This window comes from Rhinopithecus roxellana, chromosome 14, assembly GCF_007565055.1.
Source record: "Rhinopithecus roxellana isolate Shanxi Qingling chromosome 14, ASM756505v1, whole genome shotgun sequence".
In the NCBI taxonomy this organism is placed as follows: Eukaryota; Metazoa; Chordata; class Mammalia; order Primates; family Cercopithecidae; genus Rhinopithecus; species Rhinopithecus roxellana.
Window position 1 is genome coordinate 26520638 of NC_044562.1, and position 12639 is coordinate 26533276.

Genomic DNA, 12639 nt, shown 5'->3' on the forward strand with positions numbered 1-12639 from the left:
GAAAATTCATCTTTAAACCCTGATTACCAGTATTTCATAGCACGTGTTTTAAAAAACTTTAACATAAATTTAAAACTATCTAAAAAATTCGGCAATGAATCAAAACGACGTGAATATATTCATTTTTTTTTTTTATTTATCACGAGAATTTGTATTGATAGAGAACTCTATGCCCAATGAAGGCAGATACTTTTTCGAAGGCCATAAAACAGTAACATCAGGAAGAGGATACTTCTGGTTACCATCACATAAATAAATTCAGAACCGTATCATCACTAAAGAAAATACTAAATGGCTAAAGACTGGAATCATTTATAAACAAACACAATTCATTTCTAACTTAGGCTGTACCCCCAACGTCTGTTTCTAAATTAGTTTTTCTGGTAACAGATTTTGTTTTCTCATAATAATTCATGTCAACCGTCGTAGACAGGTTCCCAGCCCCCTCATCATCATCATGAGGTGGGGATGCTGTGTGTTAGGCTGCAGCTTAATACAGCTTACAGTAGGAGCCCCAAGATCTGCCTGGAGTGCCGAGTAGGCTCAAGTGTAGAGTAGGGGAAAGCACTAAGCAGCACACTGCTCACTGCCACTTTTTTACTCCCTATTCCTCTGGAGTAGTTCTGTGAAGTTTCCCCTCCTGAGGGACAGGTAGGTAGGGGTACCAAGGCAGCAGGAAGGAAGGTTTTAGTTTCTTCACCTCCCTACATGGGACACTGCAGTGAGACGTAAAGCGGAAAATAGACACAGACAGAAAGATCAAGGAAGCCTTACAAGGAGAGTCAGCTAATGGCTGGAATGAGAAGGAGGCTGTTCCCACAAGCAACAGATAGGAAGAGTTCTCGGAACATTTTTACAAAGAAGGTCCATACAGGTAGGAAAAGTCTATGGACATCAAATGTTTTAAGTAAAAGCAGTACGAATTCCATGTTCTTACCTGTTTGCATACGCACAAATGTTATCTACTAGTGGAAGATTCTTCAAAGCTGCCTCTACTTTCCCAAGAGAAACATATTCTCCTGCCTGTAGTTTTACAAGGTCTTTTTTACGATCTGCAAAACAGAGAAGAAAGGTGGAGAGGAGAAAACAATGAGTAATAATATTAATAACATTTAATGCATATATAAATACTGGCCATTCTCTAAGTAATTTGCTATCAAATTATTTAAAACTTTGCAAAATTAAGCATTAATGGTTATGCTGAAATTAAAAGCACATATTACAATTAGGCCCTAATTTTTGTACTGCTAAATACATGTTTTTAAAAGAAAAACAGGCCAGGTACAGTGGCTCACACCTGTAATCCCAGAACTTTGGGAGGCCGAGACAGGCAGATCACTTGAGGTCAGGAGTTCGAGACTACCTTGGCCAACATGGTGAAACACCGTCATTACTAAAAATACAAAAATTAGCTGGGCGTGGTGGCGCACACCTGTAATCCCAGCTACTCAGGAGGCTGAGGCAGGAGAATTGCATGAACCCAGGAGGCGGAGGTTGCAGTGAGCTGAGATCATGCCACTGCACTCCAGCCTGGGTGACAGAGCAAGACTACATCTCAAAAAACATAAAGAAAGAAAACCAATAATTTCTACTTAATGGACTCCATTAGCAGGGTTTCAAGTATGTTCTTCTGAAGGGGTTTATTCCTGGTATCCATTAGTACCAGGCAGGTGAGGAAGATATTCAATGCCATCTGCAAGCTCACAATCTATCTGGAGACATGCATAATGCAAAAACATACTACTTCAATACACTGGTACTACAATGGTAGCGCTAAGGGTTAAGACTCTCCAACCTGGGGATTCGGAAAAAATTCTTGCAAGTGAGGGCTGAGCTGAGGGTTGGTTGGTTGGTTTTGAGATTTTGAGATAGGGTCTCACTCTGTTGCCCATACTGGAGTACAGTGGCACAATCACGGCCTCCTGGGCTCCTGTGATTCTCCCACCTCAGCCCCCTGAGTAGCTGGGATTACAGGCCTGAGTCACTATGCTCAGCCACTTGAGCTGAGTCCTAAGGGAAGAGTGAGAGGTAGTCAGGTGGAACAACACTGGCAAAAGCCAGAAAAATATCAGCTCTAATTTCAGCTGCATCAAGGAGGAGGAGGAAACAACTGATGATGAAGGAGAAGACGCAAAGAATGTTAACAGGGGCACCCTGCACTGAGCTTCAAGGAGACATTAAATGGTTGTGGCTGGTAAGATCCGTGTTTAGTGATTACATGGTGGCAGTGAGAGGGTGTGTTTAAGGAGGTAAGCATGGCGACAGAGAAGAAATTCTTGGGAGAGGGTGGCAGAAGGTATACGCCTGACCAAGGATCAGGTAAGAGAGACAAAGACAGAAGAGTAGGATTTTGAGACATAGCTCATAAAATAAACTAGTGACATATAAAACAGGCATGGGAAGCTGACTGAAGAGACTAGTCTTGAGTCTCCTCCCGAGTTTCCAGTTAGCAAGACAGGGACAGAAATGCCATTAACTTTTTTTTTTTTTTTTGGACGGAGTCTTGCTCTGTCGCCCAGGTTGGAGTGCAGTGGTGTGATCTCTGCTCCCTGCAAGCTCCGCCTCCCAGGTTCACGCCATTCTCCTGCCTCAGCCTCCCCAGTAGCTCGGATTATGGGTGCCCGACAAAGACACCATGCATGGCTAATTGAAATGCAATTAACTTCAAAAAAAAAAAAAAAAAAAAGAACCTAAAAGGAGCAGAATAAGGTATTTTTCAAGCCATTTGAGTCACAGCACTTGAGCTGCCTGGCTTTCCTTTGTTCTCCTGGGCAAGGCACGGGTGCAGTTCAGACTGTGAGAGCTCCATCCACTAACCTCTAGATGTCAGAAACGCAGGCAGGAAAGAATGACTAAGGGTTATCTAACAGTAATTTAAAATACCACTGCTGCTGAACCATCTTTGAGAACTCATAACACGTCAGGCCTCATAAATTCTACAGTCCATAATATTTTATATTAAAGGAGTGATGCAACAACCCAAACTAAGATTACATAAAGATTTATATTATTAAACATCTTCTCTAAATACACTGTACCTCTTGTGTAAACTATTTCAGAAACATTCATTTTCAAAAATACATTAGATGACTTACCAATAATCTTTAAGCATCCATCAGGATCAAACTCTCCAATATCCCCAGTACAGAGCCACCTCTGTCCATTTTCATCTTCAAAGAAATCAGCTTTTGTTTTTGCTTCATTTTTGTAGTATCCCATTGTCACATTTTGGCCCCCAATAACAATTTCACCCCTGGGGTGTGGTTTATCAGTATTAAAGTATCCACCTAATAAAATAATAATTGAGTTAATTATTTTGAGTTGAGCTAAACACAACACAAGAAAATTTGAAACTATTAGTTTCTAAATAGAGTCATCTATTTTAATCCAATTAGAACTTCCCAAAGGAAAAAAGGCAGACACTGTGAATGAGCAAAGTTTATCAATTTAACAGTAGGCACAAAATCTCAGTTGCTAAACCATAAGCATTTATGTTTTCAAACTTCTATTCCAAGAAAAATCCAACATCTTCCATTTGTTGTATAAAATTATAAATACAACAGAAGACAAATTTGAAAGATTCTGCATTGTCTTAAATATCATATTGATAAACTGATAAAAGTATTAAGTCATGCAATTAATAGAACAAATCCCTATGTAAGAATGAGTTACTGCTGGGCGCAGTGGCTCATGTGTGTAATCACAGCACTTTGGGAGGCCAAGGAGGGTGGATCGCCCGAGGTCAGGAGTTTGAGGGCAGCCTGGTCAACATGGTGAAACCCCATCTCTACTAAAAATACAATAATTAGCCTGCAGTGGTGGTACATGCCTGTAATCCCAGCTATTAGGGAGGCTGAGGGAGGAGAATCGTTCAAACCCACGAGGTGGAGATTGCAGTGAGCCAAGACCACTGACACTGCACTCCAGCCTGGGCAACAAGAGCGAAACTCCGTGTCAAAAAAAAAAAAAAAGTGAGTTACTACATATTAAGATTTATTCTCACAGATAATTTCAAAATGACTCCAAGCCTAAATTTATTAAATATTTTCACTAATTCTGCTAAAGATAGCTAAAAGACATCCAAGCCTTGGAATCTTTACTTACTTATTTATTTATTTATTCATTTATTTATTTATTTATTTTGGAGACAAGAGTCTCACTCTATCACCCAGGCTGGAGTGCAGTGGTGCATTCTCAGCTCACTGCAACCTCCACCTCCCAGGTTCAAGTGACTCTCCTGCCTCACGAGGCCTCCCGAGTAGCTGTAATTACAGGCACGCACCACCACACCTGGCTAATTTCTGTATTTTTAGTAGAGACGGGGTTTCACCATGTTGGTCAGGCTGGTCTCAAACTCCTGACCTCGTGATCCACCCGTCTTGGCCTCCCCAAGTGCTGGGATTACAGGAGTGAGTCACCGTGCCCAGCCAGAATCTTTATCTTTACTTGATCTCTATCTTTACTTGATGTAGAGGAAAGGTGCATCACAATAAAATTTGTGTATTTTGATGATCTGTGTATTTTAACAGGATCAAACAAATTTTTAAGTGACCATTATTTTAAATGGCATGAGGATAAACAGACTTTTATGGAATTACAGTAAAAATGTCCTTCTGATAATACAAGGTTGATGCCCTCAGAAAAAAAGAAAGAAAAAAAATTATGTAAAAATCCACAATTTCATAAATTTTAAAATTTTACTTCTGCAAAATAAAGTTATGATCACTCCTAATTTACTGACATTATTCACTCACTAGTACATTTCTCAAGTTTTTGCCATAATTCTCACTTGCATCTATGTAATAAGTAAAATAAAAACAATTACAGTTCCTCAGAAACATCTTTGAAACAAGAAAAATAAACACATAAACGCATTCATATAGTTCGAGATAAAACACGTCTATTACAAAGGACAAAAATGAGCACTTATGGGTGTTTACATTCTAAAGGAAGAAAGTGAAGCACTAATTTTAAAGTGATTCTAATTTTAAAGTGTAATACTTTAAAAATTAATGCTCTGTGGTTAAGTTTATTACCTTCCTCCCAGTTTTTTAATTTGATTTCACAGCAAACTAATGGTGCTCCCACTCTGCCAGTATTGTAGTCCCACACTAGGAATTAAATGAAAAAAAAGGTATTTGAGAACAGTAGATAATACATTGCTTCATTTTTCTAAATTACCAAAAATGAGTATTTATCCCAAGGCTGAGATATCCCCAGAGAATCTTTAAAAGTAGAAGTCACATAATGGTGAAGCACAGGCCGTGAAGCCTGCCAGAGTCGTATTTTCTGGCCTACATTGAGGATTTTTTTTTTTTTTTTAATTAGTTATTGCCATTCTTAAAAATCAGGAAATTTTAGATGTAAGTGTGGAATCACCAGCAACAATGGGCCCACATTTCGGGAACAGCAGAACTGACAGCCTCTGTTAGACAGGGCATGCCTGCTCCTGTTCCCCCAGAATCAATCCTTACCCATCACATTGTCTTACATTAGGGCCCACTTGACTCATTTAAATAGGTAGCTGCCTGGTTCATGAGTTTGAAGTCCCTGTCCTAAAGGATGATGAAAGCAATGGTTTACATCTATTTTACTTTCTTATTAGGCCTCACAGACGTGCAGTACAAAACACCTCTCTAATCTTTTCCCATGTAATGCATCACCATTTCAAAGTGAGATCTCTGCAGGGTTCCATCAGCTTATGCTATCATACCCTGTTTAAAATTAATACAGCAATAGCTCAAGAGCCAGGCTGAAGAAACAGACTGGTAGCTTTCAAGGATGTGAGGAAAGAACCCTCTACTATTATGAATTACTACTGCATTATGTTTCCTCTTCAAAGACCAAATATCAGAAATGAAAGGCTGATATTTAACACTTTAAAGACTTTTATTTACAACATAAATTGTTACTGATTAATCATTCAATTTGAATCTTAAAAATAGAAGAAATTAAGGATCCTCAGAAGAAATCCTATAAGCATGTATTTGAAGATTGCTTATTTCCTACAAAACATGACTTAGAAGTAGCTTCCAAAAATACATAAAACACAGAAAACATAACCGAAAAACAGAAAAATGAAGTAATACATGAAAATGGTATACAGAGGCACTCAAAATAAATAGGGAAAAATCAGTTATGAGGTTTTGTATCTATCTGTATATAGCAAATACAAAGCAGGAGAAGCATAGCTGTATCTTGTACCGGAAAGCAAAATAACTTTCTCCCATAAAAGGGACACAAGAGGACCTATGTGATTCATCTCAGAACTGCTAATTAGTTGGTAGATCTCCTCCTCAACCACAACAACATCATAAACTCTGGTAATAATATTCCCTAGACCTGAACCTAGCTCCTTTCTAACACTTACAGAAATCCTCATAAACATTTCTGAACCTGAGCCTTAATGTACTTACTACACAAATATACAAAAGCACCTTAATTTTCCTACATAAAAATTTAATCACTGATGTGTGAAAATAAATGTACACAAAACAGTCAACTAAAGTTTCTTTTCCAGAATGCTAAGTGGTTTTTAATATTACATATCAGAGCTTGATATAAAAACTTCTCTAGATGAATTATTTACTCTAGATGCAGCTAATACATTCTAAAAATTGGTATCAATGATCATAGTACTTGGGATTTACCATTATTCTGCCTCACAAACACCTTACTACTCTTCTCCTATATATTTGCAGAAAGTATCCCATACCCCCAACAAAACATCTGGCATCACACTCCAGCCTCTGATATGGAGAACACTACCTTCTGTAATTGTTCCGGCCCCAGCAGATTCAGTGAGTCCGTATCCCTGACCAACAGGACAGCAGAAACAGATGTTCATGAACCGTTGCGTGGTTGCAGAAAGTGGAGCGCCACCACACAACAGGAGACGAATATTTCCCCCTAGCAAGCTTCGAACTTTCCGGAAAACAAAGCTAAAGAAAAAAATTAGAGAAACATGGGATTTTAAAACTGGGATTTTCCAAATCACTGAAACTAATCCCGTTTTGATATGAGAGATTTTGAGATGAAGTGACTTATCCAAGGTCACACAGCCAACGTGGAGATTCTCTTGAGCCCCAAATCTTAATTTTTTGAAGTTCAAAAAGGTAAAGAATTTATGATTTCCTCTTAAGAGCTTTTCAATTAATATTAAAATTTGAATTGTCAGGTTTAGTTTTATATAGTGACAGGAAAACCCTTGCTTATAGCCACTTTTATATTATTATTTACATAAAATATTTATCATATATCAGTACTGAACAATCCTCTTTATGAAATACATTAAAATCAAATTAATTTTTGCTTTAATGTACTTTATTAGAAATGTGTATAATTTGCATACAACAATCTGTTTTTAAAGTTTCACTAATTCAAGCTTTGAAATGTTTATTGTTAAAAATAATCTAGTAAATTATCTGTGAAGCATCAAAAAAGGGAAACCAGTTAAACATCTAATTGATGCTTCTGAAAACACACTAATAAAAAGATTGCATGCTACCTTGATCAAAAAGGAGAGGTAGTATCCTTTGGATACCAAAATCCTCAGATGTATAAGTCCCTTATATAAAATGGCATAGTATTTGCATAAGGCCTACACACATCCTCCAAAATACTTTAAATTATCTCTAGATTACTTACAATACCTAATACAATATAAATTCTATGTAAATAGTTGTTATACTGTATTATTTGTCTTTTTCATTGTTGTATTGTTATAGTCTATTGTTTTTCTCCCCAGAATATTTTTGATCCATGGTTGGTTGAATCTAAAGATGTGGAACCTGTCGATACAGAGGGCCGACTTTACAACTCACTGAAGAAATAAGTAACGTTAGGCAGGATAAAAACTTACAAAGTTCTAAATTATGTGAAGCATCTGAAAACTATATTAATATTCCCATAAAAATACTTTGAATGTAATACTTCCATTTTCTAACTTCTAAGCTATTTTATGATAAAATCATAAATCTATGTACTCTATTAACACTATACAAATACAGGTTGAAACAAAACTGATCATTTAAAACTTTAAATACAAAACATTTAATTATATTCATACTGAAATAAATATAAAAGCAAAAGAGAAACTATTTCTCAAAATAATTAAAACTACCTAAGTGTTCACAGAAAATACAAACATACAAATAGCAAAATCTTAAGTGAAAACACACTTTGACAATGCAGGTTTTTTTAAAGTGTTCATACTGTTATACAGGTTTTTGGTTTGCTTGTTTTTTAAAGAGACAGAGTCTCACTTTCACCCAGGGTGGTGTGCAGTGGTGTAGTCATTGCTCCCAGGCCCAAATGATCCTCCCACTTCAGTCCCTGAAGTAACTGGGATTACAGATATGTGACACCATGCCCAGCTAAGCAGAGAAGGAGTCTTGCTATGTTGCCCAGGCTGGTCTTGAACTCCTGGCCTCAAGAAATCCTCCCACGTCAAGACGGATTTCTTTCTTTTTTTTTTTTTTTTTTTTTTTTTTTTTTTGAGATAAGAGTCTCGCGCGCTGTCGCCCAGGCTGGAGTGCAGTAGCACGATCTCGCTCACTGCAACCTCTGCCTCCTGAATTCAAGCGATTCTCCTGTTTCAGCCTCCCTAATAGCTGAGCCTACAGGCACATGCCACCACCCCGGCTAGGTTTTGTAATTTTAGTAGAGATGGGGTTTTGCCATGTTGGCCAGGCTGGTCCTGAATTCCTGACCTCAGGTGATCTGCCTGCCTTGGCCTCCCAAAGTGCTGAGATTACAAGTGTGAGCCATCGTGTTCAGCCAAGATGGATTTTTTTTTTTCTTTTTTTGAGACAAAGTCTCGCGCTGTCGCCCAGGCTGGAGTGCAGTGGGGCGATCTCGGCTCACTGCAAGCTCCACCTCCCTGGTTTGCACCATTCTCCTGCCTCAGCCTCCCGAGTAGCTGGGACTACAGGCGCCCGCCACCACATCCAACTAATTTCTTTTTGTATTTTTAGTAGAGATGGTGTTTCACCATGTGAGTCAGGATGGTCTCGATCTCCTGACCTTGTGATCCGCCCGCCTCAGCCTCTCACAAAGTGCTGGGATTACAGGCGTGAGCCACCGCGCCTGGCCTGGGATGGATTTTTTTAAAGAGTTCTCTTGTCTTTATGAAATAAATTTATTTTTTACAACTATCTCAATTAATTGGGCTACTAATGTGAACTAAATGATTAAATCATCAAGGGGAGAAAGAAGGAGGTAGAGAGTCTTTACTTACCTGTTGCACAGTGGAGTATTACGTCCTTTTGAAATCTGTTCCATTTTGTAATTATAGGCCAGAATAAACAGATTACGTTGAAAACTACTCATTTCATTCACTTTATTCATGACATTTTTGTAGATCCGATCCATGATTTCCTAAATGTATAAAAATGAGTTTTACATAGTTAATAATAACAGCTGCCTTACATATTCATATCTTAGCATCAGATTAATATTTTTAGCAATATTAAGGCATTTTAAAAGACGTATTCTTCAACTGTGGATGTGCTTCAGCAAGAAGAAAAAAAAACTTTTTTGAATTTTTCATAAAGATGTATCCTATCAAGATCAAACTTTTAAAATAGAACCACCATTACTTTAAAAATAAAGTTTCTACAAAAATAATTTTTTTTTTTTTTTTTTTTTTTTTTTTTTTTTGAGACGGAGTCTCTCTCTGTCGCCCAGGCTGGAGTGCAGTGACCGGATCCCAGCTCACTGCAAGCTCCTCCTCCCGGGTTTACGCCATTCTCCTGCCTCAGCCTCCCGAGTAGCTGGGACTACAGGCGCCCGCCACGACGCCTGGCTAATTTTTTGTATGGTTTTTAGTAGAGACGGGGTTAAAATAATTTTTAAAAGCAGAAATATATCTAGATACTCATATAAATTGTAAGATATTAATTCTTTATATTGCTTTGCTTATCTTACTGATTCTGAACTAAAACCTACTCACAAAATAAATGAACAACCATCTGAAACAGTTTTTCAAAATTTCCTAACTTTATCTTATGAAAGTATACAGAACCACATTCTTTGCTCACAAAAAGACCAAGCAACGTTTTAGGGTTTTTGTTTGGCTATTCGTCTTTCGATATTGCACCAGGAAGTTTTCCTTGTCTGTGCTACATTTTGCTGGCTAGTTCCATTACTGTGAAGTATACTTTAATAACTTAAAATAATGTTTCCTCCATAACTTTAAATTATATGTCATTTTTAAGTGAACTAAGAATTTAAGTAGGATACTAAAGAAATTATAATTATAGAAAGAAACTATAAAACTACTGATTATTTATATTTGACTTTGAAGTAACTATGTAATTATTCTTGACATAAGTATTTAGGTATCTGACAATAATTCCCATCATTTCCAAACAAATTCAGCCTATGTTATAAGGAGCCAGAAAATCACTGCTGTCCCATTTCCCTTGACTTATTCCCAGGCCCCTGTATTATGTAAGGACGCACAGCTCCCTATTAAGTCATTCCAAGTTGCACCAGCTTCTCTGTCACTTTGTTTGGTGTTTAGGCCAGACTTTCCCTGAGGACTCAGGAGGTAACTATACAGCTTGCTTCAAGGAGGTGATCTCTCACTTTCCCTCCTAGCTCTCAACAGGCTTCAAGTGTCAATGAATTCACAAACAGATGTCATGGAAATAATTTTTTATTTTAACCAGAAGGCATTTAGGGAAAGGAGCTGATAATTACATATAGAAGCTGAAATTAAGTTGAGTGCTTAGTAAATAAGAAAGCTAAAGCAGAACTGAAGAAATCCTATAGTGCCTAGGCAATATGCATAATCAATAAGGAATAAATCCTACATAAACTACCTTGTCAACAATCTATTTTTCACTAGCACTAATACTTTGTAGCAGGTGATACTTCTTGAATACTCAACATTAAATAAGGGTCACTTCTTACCGGAACTGCTGCCATCAGTGTTGGTTTCAACATGGATGTATCCCCTTTGCTTCCTTTTTTAATTTTTGAAGACTATAAAATAAGAAAAAGTGATCTATATAAAGCGATCCTTATTTTTAAAATTCAATGGTATTCTTAGATCAAAAAGTCAATTATAAATTATTTTAATGTACTTATAGTCTAAGAAGCACTTAAAAGGCTAAAGCTCATTTTAAAATGAACCATCATTCTCATAATATACTGTCATACTGACTAAAAAAAAATGCATTAAAATTCATGATGATTTTTTAGTATTTCAAGTCACAGACACTGAACTTACCTGATCTGCTAAAGTCTGTGGTGAAGAGTAACCAATGCGGCATCCGTGAGACAGACAGACAAGCTCAGCACTTAATTCTAGAACATGGGCCAGAGGCAAATATCCAATGTAGACATCTTCCTCTCTAAAAGAAAAGGGAGGCATCAGAAACAAAAGTCAGGAGCCATCTATGCCAAAAGTGCCCTATAATGCGAGCAAGCTTGAAAGCACATGGCAGGGCCCCAGGGCATCAATTTGTTGGTCAAGTGTGCGTGTGTTTGTGAGAGAGAGAGATGAAAAGAGAGGACAGACAGACGCTGGGAATGTTAGGGAAAAAGAATTACAGTTCAACCTAAAAGCAAGGAGGCAGACATTCTCAGGAAGGAGTGCTGTTTCCAGTCCTACTTAAAAGCACTCAGGAATTATAAGCGCTGCTGAAGCAAAAGTACTGAGGCAGAAGAAGCAGTGGCTTAAACAAATAATAATATAGGGTTCTTCTGAAGAACAGAATAAAACATCCAAGGAGGAAATGGTCTTTACATCTAGTGGGTTGCCAACCCACTGCTATCTGCCAGAAATTTTACAGATAAGACTCTTGTTCTGGGAATTGGATTATGTAATAAATGAGAACTTAATATACAGAAAATGTGTATGTATTTGTATATGCTTCAAGAGCTGCCCCCATAACCAAAATATAGAAGGCAACTGCCAGGCGCGGTGGCTCAAGCCTGTAATCCCAGCACTTTGGGAGGCCGAGACGGGTGGATCACGAGGTCAGGAGATCGAGACCATCCTGGCTAACACGGTGAAACCCCATCTCTACTAAAAAAAATACAAAAACTAGCCGGGCGAGGTGGCGGGTGCCTGTAGTCCCAGCTACTCAGGAGGCTGAGGCAGGAGAATGGCGTAAACCCGGGAGGCGGAGCTTGCAGTGAGCTGAGATCTGGCCACTGCACTCCAGTCCGGGCGACAGAGCGAGACTCCACCTCAAAAAAAAAAAAACCTGTAAGAAAATTGTTGCACTTATTTTTTTCTGAAATGTATGCATACATAAGAGACATTTCTCCATCCCCAAGTTCAATCCCATAGCAATTACGTGTGTGTGTGCGTGTATGTTTGTAATTTCTGTGCATAAAAGCATCAAAAATATCCAACCACTGTACCCTATCAGTCATCAGAATACCGACTGCATCTCTGGCAATGTTTCTTTGACAGTCCCTCAAACTTGCATCTGGTTTCCTCCATCAGTCTCTTTCCCACTCCACTCTACTTTCCGCTGCTATCACTGGAGTTTGTATTAACAAGAAAAATCAGAGACCGAATAGTGAAGCTCAACAAATACTGAGTGGATAATTTAAATTACCTGTTCACCTGAACTGTATTTAGATATAAAAACAACTACAGCGGCAAATACAAGCTGATTA

The 12639-nt window shown here is 38.0% G+C and overlaps 1 protein-coding gene across 3 annotated transcripts in view; it reads right to left on the reverse strand.

Moving 5' to 3' along the window:
- Nucleotides 1–12639, reverse strand: part of ACSL3 (acyl-CoA synthetase long chain family member 3) — an 80914-nt gene that overhangs the window by 10296 nt on the left and 57979 nt on the right. For all 3 annotated transcript variants that reach the window (XM_010355436.2, XM_010355439.2, XM_030916446.1), the window contains 7 exons: nt 11237–11360; nt 10918–10989; nt 9239–9378; nt 6769–6941; nt 5037–5111; nt 3096–3287; nt 938–1052 (listed from right to left, as the gene is read on the reverse strand). In XM_010355436.2, coding sequence (XP_010353738.1) covers nt 938–1052; nt 3096–3287; nt 5037–5111; nt 6769–6941; nt 9239–9378; nt 10918–10989; nt 11237–11360 — 891 coding nt within the window. The remainder of the gene's footprint in view (nt 1–937; nt 1053–3095; nt 3288–5036; nt 5112–6768; nt 6942–9238; nt 9379–10917; nt 10990–11236; nt 11361–12639) is intronic.